Raw genomic sequence first — 27,372 nt, 5'->3', positions numbered from 1 at the left:
AAGACATTTCTCACGAGTGGCAAGGTTATAACAATGGTACTGGGACAACCCGGACCAGACAACCGGACTAGTCTGTTACACTGATCGTCTTATCGAATACAGAGTCAGTTACAAGCCGATTAAAAACGTACAGATTTCTGTACGAATACCATAATCCACCGCGCGAATGCTAATCTAAAAATAGCCAGGCTTTCCCAAAGAGAAATGTGTAGCTCAGGTTAAACCTTGGTATTGAATGCATATAGTACATTGTCTTATTAATTCTGAAAGGATTGTTCAATCACATAACACAAAAAGTTAAACCTACAACTATGAAGGTTTAAACAATACACATTGCAATAAGCGCTTCCAGTCAGCTATATTGTCCATGTTGTAGAATAGGTATAGAAATCTAGATCTACTGGTAACTTACTATAAATCATTCTCTTTGTACGCAGGTATCTAGTATTGATAATAGAATTGTAATTAGGTATAACTAATTGAAATATTCTGCTGCAAAACTTCATAAATTAATGACTTTACATATCCAGTGGTCAAATTACTAATGTATCTCCATCATTTATTTTTTCTAACACATTCAACTTTTTGGGTTTAAGGATACTGAATTGTGTGTTACCTTCTTTATTTTTATTTATTTTTTAATTTTTTAAAGAAATATCTAATGTTTTTGTAAATTCCATCTAGCAGCCGACAAAAAAAGAGATCTAAAATAAAAGGGAGCTCTGCGTGACGTTTATATCGATATATACACTCAGCCAATCAGCGATTGCTATCTTCCACTAATTTTATATCTGGTGCGTCATAGTTCTTGGGTTGTAACAGTCGTTAATATGTAATATCTAACGCGTGGAAGTGTCTAACAACCGGACCATACTCGGGACAACCCGGAACACGTTTCAGAACGACTTGGACCATGTCACCTGTATTTTTTTATCAAATGATATTTCTTGATGTTTCAGAATAACTAATACAACCGAAGACGAATAATGCTCATTTGTAGTAAAACTTATGCCTAGGTTAATGTTTTGGACGACCCGAACCATATCACGGACGACCCAGACCATACTTAGGACGACCCGGACCAAGTTTTAGACAACCTGTTCAAGTTTCAGTATCTAATCTATATTGGATCTGTTGATTATAGTCTCTTGTTATTCCAAGACAGATAAATGAGATAATAAGGATTTGTTGTTTACTGAGGATGTGCTTTTTTATGTAAATGTGTATTCTTTAAAATTAGCCAAAGGCATAATTAAATGTGATTTGCTTGTTCGTTTTCTTAACAGGGTGAGAAAAATGTGCACCCAGATCGGAACTCGAACCCGAAGCGTTGGAATACCGTTCCGATGCTCTACCGACTGAGCTATCCGGCCGCCTACACATTTTCTCCCCGTTTTGATATTCGATTTCTATACCGTGACAAATATTAAGACTACCGTACTATGGTTAAAAACAGAAGAAATACATCATTAAAATTATGTATAATAAGGGGTACAGTAGGCAATCGCTCAGCAAATAGACCAAGGCTTGGTCTGGACTGTACATTTCTTTAGAGGGTATTCCATAGACAACTTGTTCTCGGAAAGAAAGAATTTGAGTAATACATTGTACTATGTTGGTGAATATGGAATTATGTAGCTGAGGTTCCTGAGAATCTTGGACGTTTCGACCCCAAGACATTTCGACCCCAAGACATTTCAACCCCAAAATTTAATTTTCTTGGACAATTCGACCCCAAAGACATTTCGACCCCAAGACATTTCGACCCCTCAGAAAAAGTTGTATGTTTTCATTTTATATTTCTTCCATTTTGCATATTTTAGAAAATATTAACATATAGATGTATAAACATTCTATTTTTAAATGAATCATACACAAAATACATGTCAGTGAATAAACTGCGCTGACCGGAAAGTTTATCATTGGAACTAATTCAATTATTTCTTCATGTTTAATTTGATAATTTAAGAAGAAAATTTATTATGAAAAATCAGTTTTTAAAAGAATTATATCATGTTTATATATGAATATAAAAACGTTTACTGCATTTATTGCCAAAGCACAATTAATGTCCTTTGAATATATGCGGCGTAACAAACACGTGCCTCTGATTAGTCCTGATAGAGTTTGATTGGATTATCACACCTATTGATTATATCAATTAATCAGTATATTTGTAAGCACACACAAGTGACATGGGACAAATAATGTCTTACAAGCTTAAGGTAAGTGCAGTTAAATATGATAAGCTTTTATTTAATTTAAAAGCTAACAAAATTACGGCGATTGTTGTTCATCCACGAGTGCGCAAATTTCCCGTGCGCTCAACAAATTTTCAACTTGGTGTAAAAACGTTTTGTGCATTTTATTTTCCTATTGTAAATTAATTATTTATTTGAGATATGATTGAACTCTATCATAAACCCTAAAAACACGATTTATTAAAGAAATACCTGTGTACATTACAGAATCTAGGACATGGAAATTCCGAATGCACAAATTTCCAGTGCGCACGCCGATTTTCAATCATGTACAAGACGTAACGCGCAAAAGTATTTAATTTCCTTTTGAAAAATAATAATTTATGATATATATGTTTGAATTCAGACATAAATCACTTCAAAAATACAATATGTTAAAAAAATACGGGTGTATTTCGGTTATGGTAATTTCCCGCGTGGTCGCCGAATTTCAATCTCTTATAAAATCGTTTTGCGTTAAAGAATTTTATTTATCCTTCTGAAACTTACTGCCAGTATTATTTATATTATACACGAATGATTTCTGCAATAAACCCTACAAAAATACCATTTATTAATAAAATAATGGTGTATTTCGGTAATGGAAATTTTGCGTGATCAAACGTATTTTATTTTCCTTTCGCATTTTATTCATTTATGATATATATGATTGAATTATTTCAAAAAAAATTCAAAAATACCTTTAACTTGCAAAATACAGGTGTATTCCGGTTATGGAAAATGTATTCCGGTGTATCCCGTTTTTTTAGGTGGATTCCGGTTTAATGTGTGACCGAAATCGCTTGAAGTTGCTAAAATTATACTTTTAAAATCATACTTTAAATCACGTGTATTTGCTAAAATATTTAATGTAGAAAAAAGTAATACGGCTGCCACATTTTCTTTACAGATATGAAATATGATAATAATTTTTTCCTCGTTTTTAACAGAACAGTACTCATATATTCTTATATTTTTCAGTAACGGTGATTTCGCGTTTGATATTTTACAACTGGAAGGAATGTCGTTTATAGAAAAGAAAAGAGCAGTTTGCAAATAACAAAAATCATATTCTGTATTTTGTAAAGCAAATACTTTATGTGTGCGTCAAAATCGCTTACGAAAATAACATTAAATGCGAAAATAAGCAATGTGTTGTTTAATTTCCTATTGTTTTCTTTATATTTTCGCCGAAATTAAAGATAATGTTGACACATGTTTATAAATATCCGATGTCACCACAATCGCTTAATTGATTGTTAATTGCAATGCGCACTGCAGATAATTATACACGTGCTTTTATGCTGTATACCAACAAACAATTAATCAAGGTGTGATAATCCAATCAAAAGATCACTTTTTTTCTGATTATGATTTTAAATATCAATGTAATGAAGATAGTGACATCTTAAACTTCTTTGAGTTACATTATAATTATTAATATTTGGCTGAAATAAATAAATAAAGAGGTATTAAAGATGTGACTTTATTAAAGTTATTTTCATAATTAAAATCAGCGAAATCGGCCCATGATTTAAAACTCTTGTTTTTTTTTAATATAGCCGTTTTAAGATGATCTGAAAATATAAATAAAAACCAAGTATGAAAATATGTTATATAAAGGTTATTTTAAGATAGATAATCAGAACGGTTTGTTCTTAAATTATTTACGTAATAAAAGCGGCTGATACATAAATCCCGTTATTTTCGTTAATATAAAAAATTATAAGTGATGATTATTTCGTTATTGTGAGATAAAAATCACTCATTTCTCATATGAAGGCAGGTACTAATAAAGTCTTTACGTAAAAAAATCTTATTTCCGCGAAAATAACCGTATTTTAACATTTTAATTGCTAATTAAGCATTATTACATTTTGAAATTGCTCAATTATCTATAGATTAAAGCTTAATTATAATAATGATGGCATTCAAAGATGTTTTCAGGCATATCATTGAATGGGGTCGAAATGTCCAAGGAGTTGGGGTTGAAATGTCTTGGGGTCGAATTGTCTCTTGGGGTTGAAATGTCTTGGGGTCGAAATGTCTTGCTACCGGTTCCTGATAGTGGTTAAGTGATTGTGATCTATATGGACTAGGTCATGTTTGATTTTGTAAAATAAATTCAGAGAGGTTTGTTTGTTTGTTTGTTTTGGGTTTAACGCCGTTTTCCAACAGTATTTCAGTCATGTAACGGCGGGCAGTTAACCTAACCAGTGTTCCTGGATTCTGTACCAGTACAAACCTGTTCTACATAAGTAACTGCCAACTTCCCCATATGAATCGGAGGTGGAGGACTAATGATTTTAGACACAATGTCGTTTATCAAATAGTCACGAAGAACATACGCCCCGCCTGAGCATCGAACTCACGACCCCTCGATCCGTAGACCAACGCTCTACCTACTGAGCTAAGCGGGCGGGCTCAGAGAGGTTTAAATCTGTTGCCGGCGTTGTTGTAGGATTTGCCAGTTTAGGGTTTTTGTCAAGTTGAAGACACTGCTTGAAAAGTCATAGTTATTAAGGACAGAGCATGCTGTGGCCTTGTTTTAAAATCATTTCGATTTTGCAAGTATATCGCCAAAAGTGCCAGCTAGCTGAAAAACATTCTAATTCGGGGCGGACATAGATGTTATAAGCCTTTGTATTCATTTATCCTGATTAAACGGAGAGTTATCTACATTAGTCTGTTAGTCGGAACGATACCTCTCCTACATCCAAATCCTACACCAAAATACTCTTTTCCATGAATTCCAAACAATATTCAAAAAGGCACAGCAAAACCTATAATGTAACCACAATGTGCATTTTGCAACAATTTAGTGGTTTATACCTAAAAAGTACTTTGACTACTTTGATAAAATCTTTTCATCTGTAAATAATTATGTTTTCAATATATTGAATTTCTTAGTAAATTTTGCATTATTTTTGAGCTTCAAAATCCATATAGGATCCAAAACTATATGAAATAAGAAAAAAGCAAACCACAGCGAACGCACCGGAAGTAGTTTTTCTGCGCATGATGGCGGCTTAGACAGAAAATCGTGTTGGGTGAATGTTAAAATTGAAGATTTCTTCAAGGTACTGAGAAAACAAAGAATAGAGTTTATGTATGCAGAAGCCAAAAATGAAAAACAAGTCAAATTCATTAATTGTATGATTTTTGTTTAGTTATTTATCGATGTTAGTCGCCTACATGACCGGCAATTTTTTGTTTTTCCTTGTTCTTTTCAGACGCTGGTTTGCGCGCTAAAACGTGCGTCGGGTGCATACATTAAAATTGCTGTTGTTACTAGCGTTTGTTGATGCAATTTCAGAAAGCATTAATATATTGCAATTCTGTGATGACAATGAACTTTTAAGTATCTACATAAAATTTTTTTATGTTATTATGGTAACAGCCTAACATGTCGGTGACTTCACATGAATTGGGAGACATTCTCATGATCAGCATGCCCACTCATTTTTAAAGTTAAAGTTGCTTTTGCAGAATAGGGGTACACTTCAAAATTTGGGGGTACACTACATCGCAGATCTGAAAATTTTCTATTTAACTACTGAAATTTGTATAGTATCCCGGTACAACCCGTTTTCGGACAGCTAACGCTATATCGCTACGGTTTCGCTACGTGGAAAATGTTCAACAATTATAAATGCTGGAGTTTTGTTCAACAATCATTTATCCTAAAAAAATACGCAAGTAAACAAACCTCATCCTGCAGCATGTTTTAGATATCCTTTCCAACATGGCTGACCCACTTTTCCATTAACCGGAAGTTGTACAACCCGTTTTCGGACACCTGCTTCAAAATATACTGTGCTCCAAAAGTTTACGTCACAAAAAGTCTGAAACAGTTTAAACAAATCTCGAACATCAAATGTAACTGTTAGTAACAAGAAAACTACCAAAACGTATTTACAAAGTATTTTCAGTGTTAGTTTATGGAGTTAGTTGGTGGGATCAGCACAAATGGGATACAGGAACGTGTCTCCTATTCTGATTACCCTCACTGTTACATACAAAATGATAAGTGTACCCATCCCTTACATATTATCAGCATAAGGTCTATATGACCCCCTAGTGGGCACATGCTTCTGAAAAGAAACAGAGAAAAAAAACTTTTCTACTACTATTTAAAATTTAATTAACCAATTGATTAAGAAAACCTCGTAAGGTACACTGGTCTGTAAGTGGTAGCTTTTTGTGTGAAGTATACTTTTGCAAAATTTGATAGTGGGGGCAGAGCCTGTAAAATAACCTAATCTGTCGGACGACCAGAGCTTTCAACATGAAAACATTGGATTTATTTCTAAAAACACATATTTTGGACGTGAAATTTTGGGAATAGTGAAAAAAATTAAAAATGTAACAGTATGTAAGTTTTTATCATTTGCTTACCCTTTTAATTTCAATTTTTCTTCAAAACTACCAGCGTGACATTTGTATGGTGTTTGTAAACAAAGCATGCGTGTGTGAAACCGGAAGAGGCGTGTTTTCCAGGAAAACTAAAACATTACCGGGGCCGGCCGAATACGGGTTGTGTCCGAAAATAGGTTGTCGCGGGATACATTGTTTTTTTATGCCCCCGAAGGGAGGCATATAGGCCTGGTGCACAGTAAAGTGCCCAATTCAGCAAAAAATCATGTACATAGCCCCATCTTTCAAACAATGCATGATAGAACTATGAAATAAAGTTTATAAGTAAGGTATGGAACAGATGTAGATGTGGACGTGAACATTTATCATGAAAATTTAAAAATAAAGTAGTACGACAAGTTTAAGTAGGCAAAAATTAGCCATTTTTGCATGTAACGGGTTAGCATCTAAAATTTCATCATTTTTGTAAGCTGTCTCACAGAAATTCTGTTCTTTTTTACATCTTCACTATTAAATTTTGTGAAAGAAAAATATCTTTGCTTTCATTTGATATATAACATCATGTTCTTCTGTAATTCTTGTTCTGAGAATCATGGTTTGAACCAAAGTTGTATGGATGTAACGCCCTAGAAATCTGAAAATGCTATACTTAAAAAAGTGAAGAAAAAAGTAGTATCTTTTGGTGCTAGAACATGTGAGATGGCCTTGAAAAGTTTGAAAAATATGTAAGTTGAAATAGTCAAAGTATCATATTTGTACATCAAGTCTATAAATAAATATAGCCGAATATCTCATAAAAAATTAGTTTGTGACAAAAAATCCGTAATGTCCGTCCCCCTAGCATAAACTTCATTAAGTGTTATAAAACTAGAAATTTGCAGCACATTTTTATTACATATGATGACATAAGTAACATTTCCAAAAATTGTTGAATTCCATCAAGAAGTTTTTTAGATATTGACAAAAGTGTAAAAGTTATCTGTAATGTCCGTCCCCGTAATGTCCGTCCCCACTTATCATTGATTTTGAATGTTGTAAATATATTACTATTTTCTCTCTAATTCAATTCCTTTTATTTCTGATTTACCAATAAGAACTGAAATTTAAAAAAAAATGCATTTAAAATCAGTAAAATACATTATTTTGTGATATTTTTTCTTAAAAACACAGTGTGTGTAAAAAAAAAATGTCAAAATTTGTTGAAATCTTCAGCAAAATGAATCAGTTTCATAATGAATTTTACTTTCATATAAAGAGCTCATGCAAAAACATGAAAAAAGACTAATGAGTATATACATAAAGTAAAACTTTGCCAAACATTATCTTTAAGCACATTTAAAGTGTTGGGGGACGGACATTACATTTTTGTACTAAAACTACATGTTGAAAAAAGTAAGTAGAGTTTTAGTCTTCTGTCTTCTTGAAATTTATAGTGTTGTAATTTAAAGGTTTAAACATCATATCCAGAAAACTATGCCCCTCTTTTGTCCCTTAGTAATTACAAAAACTTTTTGAATGCTACCATAAACACTTGATCCCCCTTCCCGACCCCTAGTGCCCTACTGTATATTTCTTATCTTTTTTATTTTCTCTTATATTTTCATCTACACAATAAAGGGTCATAAGATGCATCATAATCATTCCTTAATTAAAACAACATAATTAATTAGTGACCTACTGAGATGGCAACAACATGCCATAAAACACAGGTGGCCATAGAAGATCACAAAATCACACTTTCTCAACAGGGTGCCAATATACAAGGGACCATAAAACCCCTAAACTGGATCTTAATTGATCATTATGGAATCTTTACCTAAAACAACACTCTTTGATATAAGTGTTATAATCCAGTGTATTGTATAAAATTAAAACCCCTAGTAAGGATACATTTTGCCTTTTTTGCCAAGGACTTCCCCCTTTAAAAAAAGCATAATTATATTAAATTAAACCATGAAAAATAAAAGACTGGTACAAGTATACAAAAAAAAAAAAAATAAAAAAAATTGTTGAAGTGTAATATTTTTTCAATCATAGACAGAACATTATTATGTTATCATTATTTCATTTTGTACCATTAACACAGCACTGATAGAAAGCTAAACTGATTCAGTAATGTTATGGTCATCTACATTTAATATGCTTGTATTCTACTGGAAGGTTGTTAGATATGGATTAGTTTTATGGGAATGCTTGTACTGCATGTATGTTTTTTTCTTTGAAACAGAACAGTACTTGCATATATAAATTATGATAATATGCAGTGAAGAATTGATTGTAAAGCTGATTTTGACAAATACTGCTTAATACTAGTAGAATACTTTTTGCAAATTAGTAAAAATGAAATACTTCAATCTCGCTCGCTTTTTAACTGCTATTTAAATGAATGTCCGTAATGAATTTCCTTTATCATTTAGTAAAATCATTTACTATATTTATAGACATATTACCTATTGAAAAGATACAAATGTTCCCTTAGTTAAGAAATTTGAATTTCAGAGTAATTTATGTTCCAAAGTAGTTATAAAAGCTGAACCAGTCATTTTATGTAATGTCCGTCCCCCGTTTCCGGCACTATTTATTTATGATATTTTCTGCTTAAATGTAATATAAATAAGAGTATTTATGTTTCTACTTTGTGGTTTGTATTAATTAATTGCTTTAAAGGTGTTTTCCTGCTGTAAATGTTCCGTTTTCCAAATTTTATATTAAAGTGAATTTTACGATTAATAGAAAATAATCGTAATTTCAAAGAAATTAGCTATTTTTTAAAAAAAAATGGAAAAACAAAGAGTTAAGGCTTATATTTTCTTGATCTGTGACCTCAAACTATTAGAAAATACACATAAAAGAAGTGGCTTTGTATAAAACATTTACAGTAGGAATCTAATTTAAATGAAGGTGTAATGTCCGTCCCCAACCCGACATGGCAACTTAAATCCACTTTTTAGAAAAAAAATCCCAAAAAGTTATCTATTTGGGTACTGATCCTTGTGCACAACATGTTGAAGTGTTGAAAAAAGGCAGTTTTCAAGGCAAAGTATAAACTTTATTTTTTGACTTAGATGCTAACCCAATTGGGCACTTTACTGTGCACCAGGCCTATAGTTTTTGAACCGTCTGTCGGTCTGTCAGTCTGTCAGTCTGTCCGCATTTTTCGTGTCCGGTCCATATCTTTGTCATCGATGGATGGATTTTCAAATAACTTGGCATGAATGTGTACCACAGTAAGACGACGTGTCGCGCGCAAGACCCAGGTCCGTAGCTCAAAGGTCAAGGTCACACTTAGACATTAAAGGTTATTGCATTGATGGGCGTGTCCGGTCCATATCTTTGTCATCGATGGATGGATTTTCAAATAACTTGGCATGAATGTGTACCACTGTAAGATGATGTGTCGCGCGCAAGACCCAGGTCCTTTCCTCAAAGGTCAAGGTCACACTTAGACATTAAGGGATAGTGCATTGATGGGCGTGTCCGGTCCATATCTTTGTCATCGATGGATGGATTTTCAAATAACTTGGCATGAATGTGTACCACAGTAAGACGACGTGTCGTGCGCAAGACCCAGGTCCGTATCTCAAAGGTCAAGGTCACACTTAGACATTAAGGGATAGTGCATTGATGGGCGTGTCCGGTCCATATCTTTGTCATCGATGGATGGATTTTCAAATAACTTGGCATGAATGTGTACCACAGTAAGACGACGTGTCATGCGCAAGACCCAGATCCGTAGCTCAAAGGTCAAGGTAACACTTAGATGTTAAAGGTCTTTTTTCATGATAGTGCATTGATGGGCGTGTCCGGTCCATATCTTTGTCATTCATGCTTGCATTTTAAAATAACTACGCATAAATGTGTGACACAGTAAGACGACGTGTCACGCGCAAGACCCAGCTCTGTAGGTCAAAGGTCCTAAACTCGAACATCGGCCATAACTATTCATTTAAAGTGCCATCGGGGGCATGTGTCATCCTATGGAGACAGCTCTTGTTTTTGTTTTTTTTTTTTATATATATATACAGAACTCTCGTGGGTGGGGTATAACAGATGAGATAATTTTAGAAAATGTAAAATGTTTTTCCAAAGTTAAGATAGGAAATTCTGAATCAAAAGACCCCTCCCTATATTATACTAAATATAAATATGTTTTCAGCAAGGTTCATGTATTCCCAATTTCGTGAACGGAACACGATTCGTCCGAAATAACATACAGTCAACTGAAGACTGGTAAAATTCGTCCATCAATAATAAATGCCCAAACTATTACAGATATGCAATGTGTATCAAAATTGCAGTTAAATATCGAAAAAATAAAATACTGTTAACCTTTTGCTGAGTTTCTTAAAGCTAAAATGCCTTTTTGCGTTTCGTATCCATTCTTTTTTTGCACACGACCCGTGTGACGTCCGACTAAAACATTTACCAAACCCCTCCATACAGCTGACAATTACGCCGAGAATTCGGTGATGGAAACGAAATTATAACGTTCGTGGACCGGATCTGCGTTTTAGACCATACCAAACAATTGGCAAGTGTGCGATGAAATAAACAGCGATTTGGCAGCTGAACTGGAGTTCCGAATCTCTGCGTGCATGTACCCCCAACAAGTGATTTTTATGCGTGCATTTGATATTTTGTACGTGATTCACGTACTGCAGTGCGTGAATGGGCATGCTGCTTGATCTAAACAAAGAAGAATAAAATACACAGAATTGCAGCTGGTTGTAATCTTGCGTGATGTAGTGTCGGAGTGAATTGGCGATATCTTAGTAAAACCAAACATCGGCGAGCATGGAGTTACAATTAAATTGTACCTTAAAAACTACATTTAAAATACATGTTAGCTTCTAAAACAACATTAGTTTATTGTGAAATAGTCTTAAGACACAAAGTATACCATTCATCTGTATTGTCGTGGCACTTGACATTTGATGTAACGACATTAAACAAGAAACATGCATGTGTACTTCGAACAACAATAGTCGGCCATTGTCATCATGTGACGTCACATCACTAACGTCGCGGTATACAGGGCTTCCATTAAGCGGCGTCCCCACTGGCACCAGATCAGAAAGAAAATGCCTCCGTACGTGTTATACCCTACCCCTAGGTATTCTATAAGAACCATGGTCATGAACGGGAAAGTGCACTAACCCGTTTCAATCGTACATTTCTCAACTTAAACGCGCAGTTCGGTGAATGGGTACCTAGTATATTGAACAAGCGATAATTTATCTTCCATCGTGCACCAGTCACATTGTCTCAATATTCCATATTGCTGAGATTATAAAACTATTTTATGCTTTCGTCAACGTTACAGAAAAAACTTGCTTGAACTTCCCTAATGAACATCCGGTCTAGAGGTCACGGCTGTGCGCACATGTTTGGCGAAACGTAAACAAACAAAAACAGATTTTTCAAAAATCACAATTTTACACTAAAACTCGAAATGATGAATGAAATTCATCTTGTATATGATCTTTAATTTGAAATCGTACATTGGTCGGCATCTGCTCTGTAGATTTTATTAATTTTGCACATTTTGCTGCATTTTCACATTTTAGCGAACACGTGTAGTAAAATGACGATTGACATACATTTTTACAACAGCCAATCAGAATCGTTTTAGAATCTAGAACGGAACTTCACCAGGGAAGTTCAAGCAGGTTTTTTGTGTAATGTTGAAATTACTATAAACTACGCGTTGTTTTTCTAAGATAAAATGTATTGAAAAAATGTGACCGGTATACAATGGAAGATAAATTACCACTTGTTTGATATCCATAGTACACATTTACCCCACTGCGTGTTTAAGGTATGAAATGCGCGATTGAAACGGGTTAGTATATTTTTCCGTTCACGACCATGGTTCTTATAGAATACCTAGGGGTAGGGTATAACACGTACGGAGGCATTTTCTTTCTGATCTGGTGCCAGTGGGCGTCCCGGTGTAAAATACACCAAAAAATATAATCCGTACGCCAATACACAAAGTCAGTGGCGTACCAAGGACTTCCGATATTTTCAAAGGATGACAAAATCAATACACCGTGATGTAACTTCACTTGAATGACGTGATTAGCTCCGCCCCGAAATTAATCAAAGCGGTTTAACTCTTGACTGACAGCTTCGTAAAAACTGTTGGCAGTGTATGAAGTGTGAGACTAGTGTGAAAGCATCGTGTTTGATAGAAACTGTCTGTAAATGTAAACCGTTATCCAGATCAGTTGACATGTTTTGAAGGCGCTAATTGGCGACAGTAAAACATTACATGCATTCGGCTCGGATTAAGTTAGTGAACCAAGCTCCGAAGTCGGAAGACAAAGTAACTAATTGTGGAAAATATATTGATAGTTTCAGCACAGAAAACCTCAGCAAGTAACTATATTCTTCTAGCAAATGACATTTCACATCCTGTTTAATTTAAAACATTTTTATCTGATCGGTAATAAATTTGCTACTTACTTTGAATTTTCGTGAATGATAAATTAGCTCTGCCCCGAAATTAATCAAAGCGGTTTAACTCTGGACTGACAGCTTCGTAAAACTGCCGGCAGTGTTTGAAGTGTGAGACTAGTGTGAAAGCATCGTGTTTGATAGAGACTGTCTGTAAATGTATTTTTAGTGAAAAAAAAACAAAACAAAACAAAATCATTCAATTTTTCTTCTATTAAGAACTGATATCTTTGACACATTTGGATGACACCAGCACGTGGCTTCAAAGGGAGGTGTCGGCAAAATTTTCCTTTATTGATTTTCTTTGATGTGGGATGAAAGTTAACTGGTTGAGTATTGCCAGGTGAATGACGTAATTTGACATAATTCTACTCCAAGTGAAATGTACTTTAGATTTTTTAAAGTAGATTTTCGTTATGTAGCTGAACAACAGTAAGTCTGTTGATTTCAATAAAATGCTGACTGTTGCTATACGTATAATAAAACAATAAAATATTTTTTGTTAAATAAAATGTTCTTTAATCATTCTAGTGGTCCTTTTATTCTATTACTTTGCACATTGTTCTGAACCAATTAGATATGATGATGATAGTAATGATGATGATGATGATGATGATGATATTGAAGGTCATTGTACAAAGTGATACTACGTAGGACTCCAAGAAAATTTAAGAGGGACTCCAAAATCTGAATGTTAGGCAGTCCTGACTCCATGAAATTGAATTCTAATGGAAGCCCTGGGTATAGGCCAACAGTGGTGGCAATCAAATTATCATAGGTTAAAAAAACACTAAATATTATTCAAACATGAAAAGCTATCTAAGTTAAACTAACAGGAACACTTAGAAGTCATTAAACGATAATTTAAACGTTTCATATTATCTGTTTACATTGGCACTATCTAAAATATTCTGCTCTGGCCAGTAGGCACACCAGATATTTTGCAAGTAAATAACAAGTTCGCGGGCGTGGTTATAATGTAGCGAGGCCTAAGAGTTGTACTATTATTGACTATTTTCTATCTGATAGTTATCTAACATGTTCCAATTCACTGCTCAGTATCATGGTGTATTTTGAGGAGATGGTCGCGGGCCCCCATCCCCTCCTCCCCCTTAAAATCCGTCGAGTTGACGTTTTAATGTTTCGCCTAGGTCAAAACAAAAAGTTCTACTCATTTGTCAAATCGAATAGGACAGAAAATAGTGGTGTTGCTCCTCTCAAAAGTGAAGGTCAAATTTTTGTCGAACGACAGCAAAAGCAAACATACTCAATCGGCAATTTGAGTCAGTTTTCTCACGGCCTCAGCCCCTGAGCCTTGCCCAGTCATGCAAACAACTGCTAACCCCTGTAAATAAACCAGTCATGCCCAAGGTCAACATATCCCAGGAAGGTTTACAAAAGCTCCTTAAAAGCCTGGAACCAAGTAAAGCCTCTGGCCCAGATGAACTGCCACCTAGGTTATTGAAGGAGCTGTACTTAGAAATAGCCCAGGGCTGTCCTTACCTACATATTCCAAATCTCCCTCAATACTGGTATTGTCCCAAATGACTGGAAGCATGCAGTCATTGCCCCTGCATATAAAAAAGGCCCTAAGAGTAAACCCTCTAATTACCGCCCCATATCCCTCACATGTATTGCCTCTAAGTTAATGGAACACATTCTTGTTTCCAACATCATGTTCTTCTATGATCAGTTTAACATTCTCAGTCCCTACCAACATGGTTTCAGGTCAAAACACAGCTGTGAAACCCAGCTAATAAGTTTTTCCCAAGTCAGTGACAGCTTAGAACAAGGTCAACAAACAGATATCATAGTCATGGACTTCAGCAAAGCTTTCGATAAGGTAGATCATCACAAACTAGTCAACAAGTTACAAAGACTCGGTGTCAATCCACAGGTCATTTTTTGGGTCAAGTCCTTCCTTCAGGGTCGCACTCAGCAGGTTGTAGTCGAAGGTCACAATTCAGACAATCTCCCCGTTCTCTCTGGTTTCCCTCAAGGCTCGGTCCTCGGACCTTGCCTCTTCCTCTTGTACATAAATGATCTGCCTGAAAGTGTTAAAGGCAAGGTGAGGCTGTTCGCAGATGATACAATAATCTATGTTACGGTCAAATCAAACAGTGATGCCCAAGTCCTACAGCAAGACCTTTTCAGTCTCGAAACCTGGGAGTCTGATTGGTCCATGGAATTCAATCCAGATAAGTGCGAAGTCCTAAGAATCAGTCGCAAAAGAAACCCTGTAATATTCCCTTATAAGCTGCATGACATAGAGTTGAAATTGGCTGATTCTGCCAAATATTTAGGCGTAACCATTAGTAAAGACCTATCATGGACCAATCATATCAATAATGTAACATCAAAAACAAAAAATTCCCTAAGATTCCTCAAACGTAATGTCAAAACCCCAAATAAAAGAGTCAAAGAGGTTGCATATAAAACCTATGTTAGACCCAGTTAGAGTACTGTTCCACCATATGGCATCCATGGCAAAAATACCTAACCCATAAAATTGAGCAAGTTCAAAGATCTGCACCAAGATATGTCTATAACGACTACAGTTACACCAGTAGTGTCTCCAAAATGATAAATGAACTAAACTGGCAAACACTAGAACAACGCCGTAAGATCAGCTCAGTTACTATGCTATATAAGATCAAACAACACCTTGTTTTTGTTGACCACAGTCACCTTAGACCTACCAGAATCTTGAACTACTTGATACCGTATTCAAAGACACATTATCATGCAAACTCCTTTTTTCCCAGAAGCATACGTCTGTGGAACAGTCTCCCCGTGTCTTTGCAAGCTAGTCCCAACTTAGAAGTATTCGTTGGGCGGCTACCACCCTTCTGTCAGTTCTAATGCAACTTCCTGCTTTTACTTTTTAACCTGACCTGTATAATAGTTCTTTTACTTTATCTTTTAGATGCACATAATCTCTGTATTCTTATTATTTTTAACAGCTATCCCTGACAAAGTGCCTGCTAGTTATAATCGATAACAATTGTTAAGCGGTATAACATAGACCTAATACTGGTATTTCATTCATTTTTGTGTAGCTGGGGGATGTTACGTAAAATTTGGTGTCCTCTAACCTATAGGCGGGACTTAATTTGCATAATTAATGAGGACAAATGCCGATCAGCTGGTAGACGAACTTGTAAACATAGCAAATATTTGCTTAATTCATGGATTTTTTTTTTATTTTTGCATTACAAATTAGTCTGTTTCTTTTCCTTTGGTAAGTCAAGTGTTCATAACTGAAATTTCTTCATTACTTTTTTAACCAGCTTTATAAAAAAAATCACGGTGAATATGTGGAATATGACTGTCTCTCAGATTGTTTTTATTTCTTCAGATTTCAAGACATTTCAAATAGCAGAAACTTGAACAATGCCTGCAAAGCGGAAGGCATCTGCTGAGAAAAAGGGGGCAGCTAAGGAACCAGAAGTTGGGACCCGACGATCAACTCGGGGTGCTTCAGCTACCTCAGACAATAAATCAGCTGCTGGAACCAAGAGGAAGGCAAGTCCAAGCCCTACACCAGCTCCAAAGAAAGCAGCATCTGCAAAGAAAGGAAGGACAAAAAGCCCAAGTCCGGCACCAGAAATTAGGTAATAGTTTAATAAACAGTATTTATTTCAGTAAACTTGTACATGCACACACAAATTTAAACATTTCCAATTTTAATCAAAGAAACATTAATTAATAAGATGAATAAATGAAGCTATACTTAAGTGTAGAAAATTCTGACTAAATAAATAGACTTTGATTTTTAATCTGTGTTCTGTGTAAATCTTTATTGTTAATGTATTTTATGTATGTGCATAGCTGCTATTAGATAAAAGGGTGAATGATAATTGTGTAAAAATCATACAAATTTATTCAGTTCAGTAGATGGAGAACAGGACTTTTAAATTGACAGCTCTGCCTAGTGCCAAAAGTGCAGGGTGAACTTTGTTTGTCAGAAGTAAAAGACGTTTCAAGAAAGACTTTTTGCTCATATTTATCTAAGGTACATTAATGTTACTATTTGTACAGGCCATCAAGAAGTAGGTCGGTTAGTACCAAGAAACCAGAACCAAAGCAGGAAGTAAAACCAGCAGCAAAACCACCAAGTAGAAGTGCCAGTAACCAAAAAGGTATACCCATATTCTTTTTCCTCTCATATTTTTTATAATTTTTAACTACTATACAAAGTATATGAAGAACTACCAAGGGTCTGAGTCAGTGTCTACAGCTTGGTAGCATGTTCTGGTTCAATGGTTTTCAGTGGAGTTACTGTTGTTCATTTGTCAGATTTTATGATATTTAGGCAACCTCTTTGACACCATTGGGCAGATTTCCACCAAACCTTACAGGAGTTATCAGTGCCTAGCTTAGTTATGCATACCATTGGCATGTTTGGTTCAGTGACTTCTTGTTTTGCATATTGTTGTCACACTCTTATTTTATGTTATCAGCAGAGTCATGACCTTGATCTGTCAAATTCATTGACAGTGTGCTACTTCTCCACCAAACTTCATACTGTAACCACTGCCAACCCTAGTTTTTTTTATCAGAATTTTATTGTTCAGTGACTTTCTCAGGAGTTACAGCCCTTACTTTGTGGAAATTCACAATTTCTGTGTGTTAAATGATGGGTGACATACTTTTTTCGTGAAAAACAATCTATTTTAATTCATATCTATACTGGGTGTCATTCAGTGTTCAGTACATTTAACAATGTAAAGAAATTCAGTGTTCAGTACTTTTAACAATGTAAGCAAAGACAGATAAGATGGGTTGCAGAGAGCTTGTTGAATTATAATATAACTACTATTACGACTATGTATAAATTGAAACTTTGGTACTGAAATTAAAGAAGGCTGTGTAGAAAGTATAATGAAGTTTTATGTTCTTTTATACATGCTTTTCATAACTTCAGTAGTACAGGATGCTTTGATACGAATAAAATAAGGTTAATAAAACTGTTTTCTTTTGTCAAGGAAGAGTAACTAGAAATGTTGTGCAGGAAGTAGAGAAGAGACCAGCAGAAACAAAATCAAGAAGTTCGTCAAGAGGAGCAAAAGCACCTGCAACACCCAAGAACTCTGCAACTCCAAAAAGTAAAGCTGTGACACCAAGTCCAAAAGTTGCAACTCCAAAGAAAAAAGCTGAAACTCCTAAAGAAAAGGCTACACCACGTGGACGTTCTGCCACCCCAAAACAAGCTAAAGCAACTCCCAAGCAAGCTACAGTCACCCCTAAACAGAAGTCGACACCTAAGCAAAGGACCACTCCCAAACAACGGCAGCAAACCCCTAAAAAAAAGTCAGAACCAGCATCAAAGAAAGAAACACCAAAATCTACTTCAAAGAAGAAAAACAAGCCAGAGTCTCCCCCTAAAACCTCAAGGTCTAGGCGGTCAAAAAATGAAGAACCAGCTGAGAAAGAGGAAGAGGATGTTGAAGATAAACATGCTACAGTTGAAGATTCAGATCAAGCTGAAATGGAAGTTGAAGATAAACCATTAAAAGAGGAAAAGCCAGTTGAAGATGCAAAAGGAGTTGTTGAAGAAAGCACAACTTCTGAAGAAACAACAGTTGTAGCATCAAATGAACCTACTCTTAACACAGATCAAACTGAGGAAGAGAAAGGAACTGTTGAAAATAAGGAAGAGAAAAAAGAAGAGACAGAGACTGAGAAAGGAGCTGAAAAAGAGAGGACAGGAGATACTATTGAGCAAGAAGATAGAAATAAAGAAGACGACCAGGTCCAAGAGAAGGAACAACTGGAAATTGAAGAAGAAACTGAAGAAAATGCTGAAGCAAAAGAAGAAGAAAGTCCAGATGTGGTAGAAGAAGAAATGGAGACAGATGCTAAGGATGAAACGAAACAGTCTGCTGTAGAGGCAAATGAAATTGAAGAAAGTGAGGATGTAACAGCTGATGAACAGATTGATGACTCACATGCAGTAAAAGAGTCTGCAGATGATGTTAATTTAGTGACGGTTGAAAATGAAAATAAAGTAGAGGAGAGTGTTGAAAAACAGTCAACTGAGGTATCTGCCACTATGCAGCCAAGTAAGGAAAATTCAGTAGAGACAAATGAAGACATTGCTGAACAAACCTCAGTTGATTTAGTTGAAAGTGATTCTAGTGAAGGGGTTAAGGCAAATGAAGGCATTGCTAAAGAAACCACTGCAGATTTAGTTGAAAATGATTCTAGTGAAGGAGTTGAGGCAAATGAAGGTGTTGTTGAAGAGACCTCTGTCGATTTAGTTGAAAATGATTCTGATGAAGGAGCTGAAGCAAAAGAAGGAGTTACTGAGGAAACCTCTGTTGATTTAGTTGAAGATGTTTCTAATGAAGGAGTTGAGGCAAATAAAGGTGTTGTTGAAGAAAACCCTGTTGATTTGGTTGAAAGTGATTCTAATGAAGGAATTGAAATTATTAGTGAACCATCTGAAGAATTGTCTCAAAAAGTAACTGAATTAAATGAGGATTCTGGGGAAGCTATAATCACACAAGAAGAACCAGCTGTTGTTAATGATTTGACAAATGCTGATGTTGGGAATGGAAGTGGTGATCAAGAATTACCGAAAAAAGTTGCACTAGTTGAGGAAATTTCTGATGATGATATTGAAGAAATAGACACAAAACAGAATAATTTACAAGGTAATGGAGCAGCTAGTGATGAAATTGAAGTAATTGAATTTGTTGACCAAGAAGATAAATATGTTGAAAACTGTCCAACTAAAAGAAAAATTGATGAGGTTGAAAACCAAGAGGAGGATAACACTTCACCTCTAAAAAAAGCAAAAGTATCAACAGAGGAAGAAATTCAGGAAAATGGTTCTGGTTTACAGGAAGATGTGGCAAAAGAGTATGTTGTAATTGAAATGGGTGACGTCCCAGCACCTGATAGTACAGAAGTTCAGACCAGTCTTCCTAATCCTATATTTAACCGTTCATTCATCCCAAATCCAACATTTAGTGGTTCATCGGACAATTCAAAGCAGTTTTCTATTGTCAGTTATAATATATTAGCGGACTGCCATTTGTTTAGGAATGACTATAGTTTTACTGAAACAAAGTATTTACAGCCTGAGTACAGATTAAAGAATGTGATAGAGGAACTCAGACATCTTGATGCAGATGTGGTGTGTCTACAGGAAGTGGATCCCAAGTTCTTTGTTGATCAGTTGTTGCCTGCTATGAGAAGGTTAGATTTTTTACATATTTATTATTTCAGTACAGTAACAATGGATGGAGAAGTAATCTCTGTCGCAGTTATGGCCTAATATTTCAGTGGAACTTTAAAGGTATTAGTGCAGTTAATTAAAGTCCTACTTCAGTAATTCTAATTGTACATGCTTTCTCTCATGATTGAAGTGACACTGGTTTGTTGCATGAGAAATTCAAGTGTGTACAACACACTGGGCCAATTCGTTTCACTTTTGCGGCGTACGCCATTTCGTCGCGTGCGACCGGCTAGGCGTTCGTTTGGCTGCCCGGGTATATCCGGCGTACGCCGATGTGCGCCGGTGTTGTGAGATAGGCAAAGCGGCAAATCATACATTTTCGCGACATAAAATTGGGTAAACATTTGGAAATTTGGGTTAGTACCTTGAAATGTAGAAAGATACTGCAAGAACTTTTTGCTAACTTATTTGGAACAGGCCACAAGAGAAAATCATAATTAATTGGATTTTTTTTTTGTATTTGCAGCTCGCGTGGCCGGCGTACGCCAAAACGTTCGTTTATTAATAAACCGGCGAGAATTTTTTTCTTGCGGCTCACGTTACCGGCGTGCCCCGGCTTGAGTGAAACGAATTGGCCCACTGAGGCTCACAATTCAGTTTTTAGCTCGACTATCTGAAGAATAGTTAGGAGCTATTCTGCTCACCCTGGTGTCAGCGTCGCACCTTTGTTAAAAGTTTATATAGCTATCAGTTGAAGGCATGTAGCTTTGAAACTGTTTTTTTCTTTTTTATGGTCAATAATAAACCTCACTGGGTCAGGTTCCATAACTGTGAAATGTATTTTGGCCAAATTATGCCCCCTTTTGGACTTACAAAATCCTGATTCAAGTTGTGCATGCATGTTACTATCTCCAAAACTAATGCAGATATTGAATTGAAATTTCACATGTCTTCAGGGTTCTAAAAGTAGGTGATAGCTTCAAGGCCCCTAACTGTGACAGTTATTTTGGCCAAGTTATTCCCCCTTTTGGACTTAGAAACTTCTGGTTAAAGTTTTGCATGGAAGTACATATAACTATTATTTTAAGGCATATAGCTTTGAAACTTATTATTTTCATTTACTAGGTCAATATTCAACTTCACAGGATCAAGTCCCATAACTCTGACATGTATTTAATTTTTAGACAAAGTATGCCCCTTTTAGACTAAGTCCTGGTTAATGTTTTGCATGCAAGCTACTGTCGCCAAAACTAGTGCAAATATTGATTTGAAATTTCACATGCCTTTTCATGGCTATAAAACTAAGTGTAACTCTGACACGTATGCATTTTTGGCCAAATTATGTCCCCATTTGGTCTTAAAATAGTCTTGGTTAGTTTTGCATGCAAGTTACTATCTCAAAAACCAATGCAAATATTGAATTGAAACTTAACATGTTTCTTCGGGATTATAAAACAAGTTCATAGCATCAAGTCCCATAACTCGAACATGTATTTTGCAAAATTATGCCCCCTTTTGAACTTAAAAAAAAACTTATGGTAAAAGTTTTGCATGCAAGTTGCTATCTCCAAAACTAATGCAGATACTGGATTGAAACTCTTATATTTTAACATTTAGGGTAATCTTCCTGCTTTTTGGATAAGAATTCAAATTGTTTAGTATTGGCTGTGTTAGGACAGCTCTTGTTATATACGTGGTAAACCGTAACACAATATACAAGAGCATCTTTTTATCTTGGATTGTGTTAAGATCAATAGAATTTCAGTATACATATTTTGTTATGTATTAACCTTGTTTGAAAGGCTAACTGTAATGGTTGGCAGAACTTGGCACATGACAGAAGAATTTAGACCAGACTAAAGTAGCAGCTCCAAACACATTCTTTACTTTATATGGGTATAAATCATCATTTCATCAACGTCCAGTTTTCATGATCATGAGAATCGCTAAGGTAGTGAGGTCAGTAAGATTTGTAAGTAGTAGAGATGTCAGTGTTTGTTTCTTTAATACTTCAAATCTTCCATCTGGATAGAGTAAAATATATACTGCTCCTAATGACCTATTTCTCTCTGCAAAAATCCGCACTTTCTGCACAAATTTGACATAAAAATGTTTTACAATGGCTCTTGTTTAATTTTTAATGATTTGTTAGGCCAGAGTTTTTTTATCTTTCGTTTTACGGGAGATTTTTGAAAAATGAGCAGGGGGAGGAGGGAATAAAAATAAAAATAAAAAGCTTGAAAGTGAGCATCTCGGAAAAAAATAAAAATAAAATAGAATTTTTTAAGATTTTTTTTATTTTGATGAACTTCCGTTTCAAGTTTTGTTTACTTGTGTTTGTGTCCAGTATTTGATATTGTGATGTATTGTTATGTTTTAAGACTATAAAAGCCATTTATACAGGATGAACATTGAATAAAATTTTCATGCATGCTTGTGAATAAACTGCTTCAGGCACTGTAACTCACACTGGCAAGTCTTTAAAATTCAGAAAGCTTGTTTTACTTAATTTAAGTGGAAGACAAAAATTATTTTATCTGTTACAACAGCCACAGTAAATTTCAGTGACAGCAAGTAGAGACTAACATGGGTGAAAGTTTTCCGGAATACTCCGGAAGTTCCGGATTTTCCATCTCGGCCGGGATCGTTTTTCCAAATCGTCTAAATCCGGGTCGAAATTCGGGGGGGGGGGGGGGGGGGGGGGGTTGGTATTGTGTCATCAATCAACAAAGCTTATAAAATCAGTCGATCGGCGACAAACACAATCGACTCTGTTTATCACATTTGCCGTTTGCAGCGCATCTCGCATATTGTCAATATGTAACGACAATTTTGATTGGCCCGCATAGGCGCTGTACTTCAATGAAAACAACTGTTACGTTTTTCATAAATTTTACATGCGCCGAAAACTTCCCGCGCGTCAGAATTTGCACGGACTTTTGTCTGCAGCATGCATTTCTCGATTTCTTGCATGCAATTTTATCTTCAAACACCACGGACATGTAGCCGCCTCGTATATTGCGAGTTATGTCTTATACGAGTATTGATGGGTTAAAGTCTGGATAGGGACGAGTGGACCTCTCTGTATGCTCATCCGATCGGACGCGTGGATTTTACCTCGTAACTTTACCAAATGCAGAAATTACATCCCTAAAACTAACCTGGATTGACTGGAATTTACCCGCGAATCGTAAAGATATCAAAACGTCATACCAGTAATTTTCCATTCCACGAACACGTGCGACCAATCGTAATAATAATATCTAATTTAGGCTAGATCGCCGTTACTTTTGTTTATCGACACGTACACAAAAAACGCGCGTAGTGCATTCATTTTTTAATATAATCGCTTCAAATTTTCAACACCGCTTGAGAAGTAATACAGTTTGAATTCTATAACGATTTTAATAAGATATCGACAGAAATGTAGGCAAAAGTCTATAAAAACGATCGAATTTTCATACATTTATTTGTAAAATTTCAAACAGCGCCATCTTAAATATTTATTTATTTCTAAAAGTAAATAAATACTACATTCTATGGTCATAAAATTCAGACTTTTGACAAGAAAGTACAAAAAACAGAATTAAAAAATCTTAAATAATAAAAAAGCGGCAGCTATTTCAATACAGGCAAACAGATTTCTGTGTAATGCGGCAGAATAGGTTACGTGACCTCGTGAACGTAAATAGAAATATGGTTTTAAAATAAAGCAGTATGATGTCGCTGTGGTTTTAAATAAGTTTGATAAGTAAATGAATATTTGTAGATGTATTTTTGACACGACACTATGTGAGATATTCTTCTCAAACAATAATGTAAAAAAAAAAATAGGGCAAATAGGTCACTTATCGTTTGACACATTTACCTGTCAGTTTATACGGGATATTGCACATTCGCTTTTAAAAAAAATTAAAGAAGATACTTTTTTTACTGTTTTAAAGAACCGAGGCGGTACGATCAGACAGTGATGTGTCACATGGCGCGAAAACATGACGTAATGCCATGACAATCTCGGGCAACTTTGATCTCCACTTCAGATGCCATGATACCGACACACTTCTTTTAGTTCTTTAAGGGGGTTTTAACTGATGACGAAAACAAGGCCAGTACTTATTTTATCAACAGAATATTTACCGATAATTGTTAATGTTTTTTTCCGCTTTGAACAGGGGTGGGTTGATGATAATTATTTTCCGGGATTTTCGAATCCAAGGCAATCTAGATCAGATAGGATACAAGAAAAATAATTAACAGCTGCATACTGATAAAAGGAAGCAAGATTCCTGTTTGTTCTATACTTAATGTTCGTCCCGGCAGTGCAGGACCGAATGTCCGGCCATTTTTGGCAACTTCCGTGATGTCTGGATTTTATTATACACACCTTGTAAAGAGTTCCAATTATAAAACAAGCGTCAACCACGGAAAAGTCACTTTAATAAAAAAATATTGCAGTGATGATTACTCGATCCTGTTACGTACCGAAATTTACTTCAACTGTTTGTTTTAAAACATCATTCTAGACGACCGTTTATATAAACTATTCGCTCACGTTTTTCATGACTTTCACGTGCGCCTAAAAGTTGCCGCGTCAAAGTTTGCACGGACTTGCACACGCATGTCTTGATTTCTACGGTTTGCACGCTTTTATCTCCAAGTATCAATCTTTCTACGAGGAACAGGAGGAAGATCAAGATTTCTTTCGGGGATTAACACGCCGTAATTAGGGCTGCACGGGATAGTGCCTGAAAAATAATGTTTTTACCGCCAGCGTACAATACTTAGGACTTAGAAAGCAAACATGGTAACAAATGGAGATGGGCTTGGCTATCTGAATGTGACACTGATGGTGATCGATGGGGTCTTTGGCTACGAAAACCGGATATTGCAGGGTCTGCATTTTGTGAATGTGCCAGAACATTAAAATATGGTGTCATGAAAAAACAAAAATGTTGCTAGAATTTTCAGGTAGTTTCAGTCTGAATCTTACAAAAATATGTTGAGGGTATATTGTTGAAACAAGTCCTTGACTTAGAAAAGTTACTGTTAACTGAAAATCATGCATTTTGTGCAATATAATAAGTAAATTTTTGGCACACATATAAGAGTAGAATAGGGCTGTTCTAAGCGTTCAAAATCACTAATTCTCAGAAGCTTCCGGGGGGCCTTCGCCCCCCTGGCCCCCCTACCAGGGCTTTGCCCTGGACCCACCGGGGGCCCTAACGGCCCCCAAGCCCCCAGCAAATTTTTCAGGATTTTCAATATTCTATACTTTCACCCTTGGACTAAACACGTCCGGTATAAAGTGGCCTAGTAGTGTAGTAGTTTTGGTGGTTTGGTTTGCTTGCATCTTCTGCTGTGTAACCTCTGCTTTTTATACATAATATTTACTTATTGTATCTTTCACCAATATCATCTTTAACGAGCTAACTTTACAGTTTATGCCAGCTCATAATATACTGGATTTTATCAGCAAAATAAAGTATTTAATAACTTTGAATAACAGTCACAGTGCAGAGGGCAAGATTTTTTTTTTCAGTGATGAAAAACGAAAGATAATCTAGCAAAAAGTAATCTGAAAATTTACCTCATTTAACTCTGTAATTTGCACCTTTTTATAATACACTTAAATCAAGTACTGAAGTTGCTTCTGTAATTTGCACCTTTTTATACTACACTAAGTTCAAGTACTGAAGTTGCATCACTTTTTGTCAAAATATTGTCTCCAATAAAAAGTATTCTTTATTATTCTTTATACACTTATGAATTCTATTGAAGTTACAAAAGAAATGGACCATCTGTCTGAGATTTTGCCAACACTACCAGCTGCTTTATGCCAGACAGTCCCAAACCTGTGTAAAGTGTGAGGGGTCACCATTGAAATAAAAATGTAAAAAAGAATCTGCTGTTACAAACATTTGTTCTGCAAACAACTAATGTTTTGAATAAAATTTAATGTCAAAGCACCTATGATATTGTATTGCCTTTCTATGGCAAACTTGTAAGTTGAATCTATTGAAAACAAAATGTGAGTAAGACAATCTTTAGACAATTTAATACTTTTAATACTGTCACTTTTATTAAAGGAGTATTATGTACAATAGTATTATTTCCCGAAAAATATATATTTTGAAAAGTGTCTAAAAATATTTGGACATAATCATCGTCCATCCACCCGTGTAGAAAGAGAAAAAAAAACGTTAAAGATTATCGGTAATTATTCAGTGATAAACTAAGTAATGTTGACCTTGTTTTCATGATCAATTTACACCCCCTTAAGAGCTAAAAGAAGTGTGTCAGTATCTTGACATCTGAAGCGGAGATCAAAGCGGTATTTTTGCTCGAGATTGTCATAGCATTACGTCATGTTTTCGCGCCATGTGACATATCACTGTATGATCGTACCGCATCGGTTCTTAAAATTGCTGAGAAATAGAAATCAATAAAAAATTTCTTCTTTAATTTGTTATCAAAAGCGAGTGTGCTATATCCCGTATAAAAGGTAAATGTCTCAAACGATAGTTACTATAGTGGATATCCTACCTCTGTGACCTATTTGCCCTCAAGGAATTTACATTATTGTTTGACAAGAAAAACTTTTAAATTGTTGGTCAAAAAATACATGTACAAAGATTCATTTAAAACTTATTAAAAACCGCAGTGACATCACATTGCTTTATTTTAAAATCGCATTTCTACTTACGTTCACGAGGTCACGTAACCTATTCTGCCGCACTAGCCAAAACCCGTCTTACTCCATGTATTGTAATCGCAGCCGCTTTTTCATTATTTAAGATTTTTTTATTCTGTTTTTTGTACTTTCTGGTCAAAAGTCTGAATTTTAAGCCCATAGTATTCATCATGTATTTACTTTTAGAAAGAAATAAGTAACTAAGATCGCGCTGTTTGAATTTTTACAAATGATTATATGAACATTCGACCGTTTTTATAGAATTTTGCCTACATTTTTGTCGATATCTTATTAAAATCATTATAGAATTCAAAAAGTATTATTTCTCAAGGGGTGTTGAAAACTTGAAGCGAAAATATTAAAAAATGAATGCACTACGCACGGTTTTTGTGTACGTGTCGATGTAAATTAGATGTTAC

At 35.3% G+C, this 27,372-nt stretch overlaps 1 protein-coding gene across 3 annotated transcripts in view; it reads left to right on the top strand.

Moving 5' to 3' along the window:
• The first annotated feature begins 5,230 nt into the window (after positions 1–5,230).
• The window catches only part of LOC123551223 (titin-like), a 37,621-nt gene continuing 15,479 nt past the window's right edge, over positions 5,231–27,372 (top strand). For 2 of the 3 annotated variants that reach the window (XM_045339988.2, XM_045339985.2), the window contains exons 1-4: positions 5,231–5,320; positions 16,435–16,690; positions 17,118–17,218; positions 18,065–20,282. In XM_045339988.2, coding sequence (XP_045195923.2) covers positions 16,470–16,690; positions 17,118–17,218; positions 18,065–20,282 — 2,540 coding nt within the window. In that variant the 5' untranslated portion in view covers positions 5,231–5,320; positions 16,435–16,469. Of the gene's footprint in view, positions 5,321–5,371; positions 5,394–16,434; positions 16,691–17,117; positions 17,219–18,064; positions 20,283–27,372 lie in introns of those variants that run through there. The other variant, XM_045339987.2, reaches the window with a different exon arrangement.

The sequence above is a fragment of the Mercenaria mercenaria genome, chromosome 4 (genome assembly GCF_021730395.1).
Source record: "Mercenaria mercenaria strain notata chromosome 4, MADL_Memer_1, whole genome shotgun sequence".
Taxonomy (NCBI): domain Eukaryota; kingdom Metazoa; phylum Mollusca; class Bivalvia; order Venerida; family Veneridae; genus Mercenaria; species Mercenaria mercenaria.
Note: the sequence above shows the minus strand (reverse complement) of the source record. Positions and strands in the feature narration are given on the sequence as shown.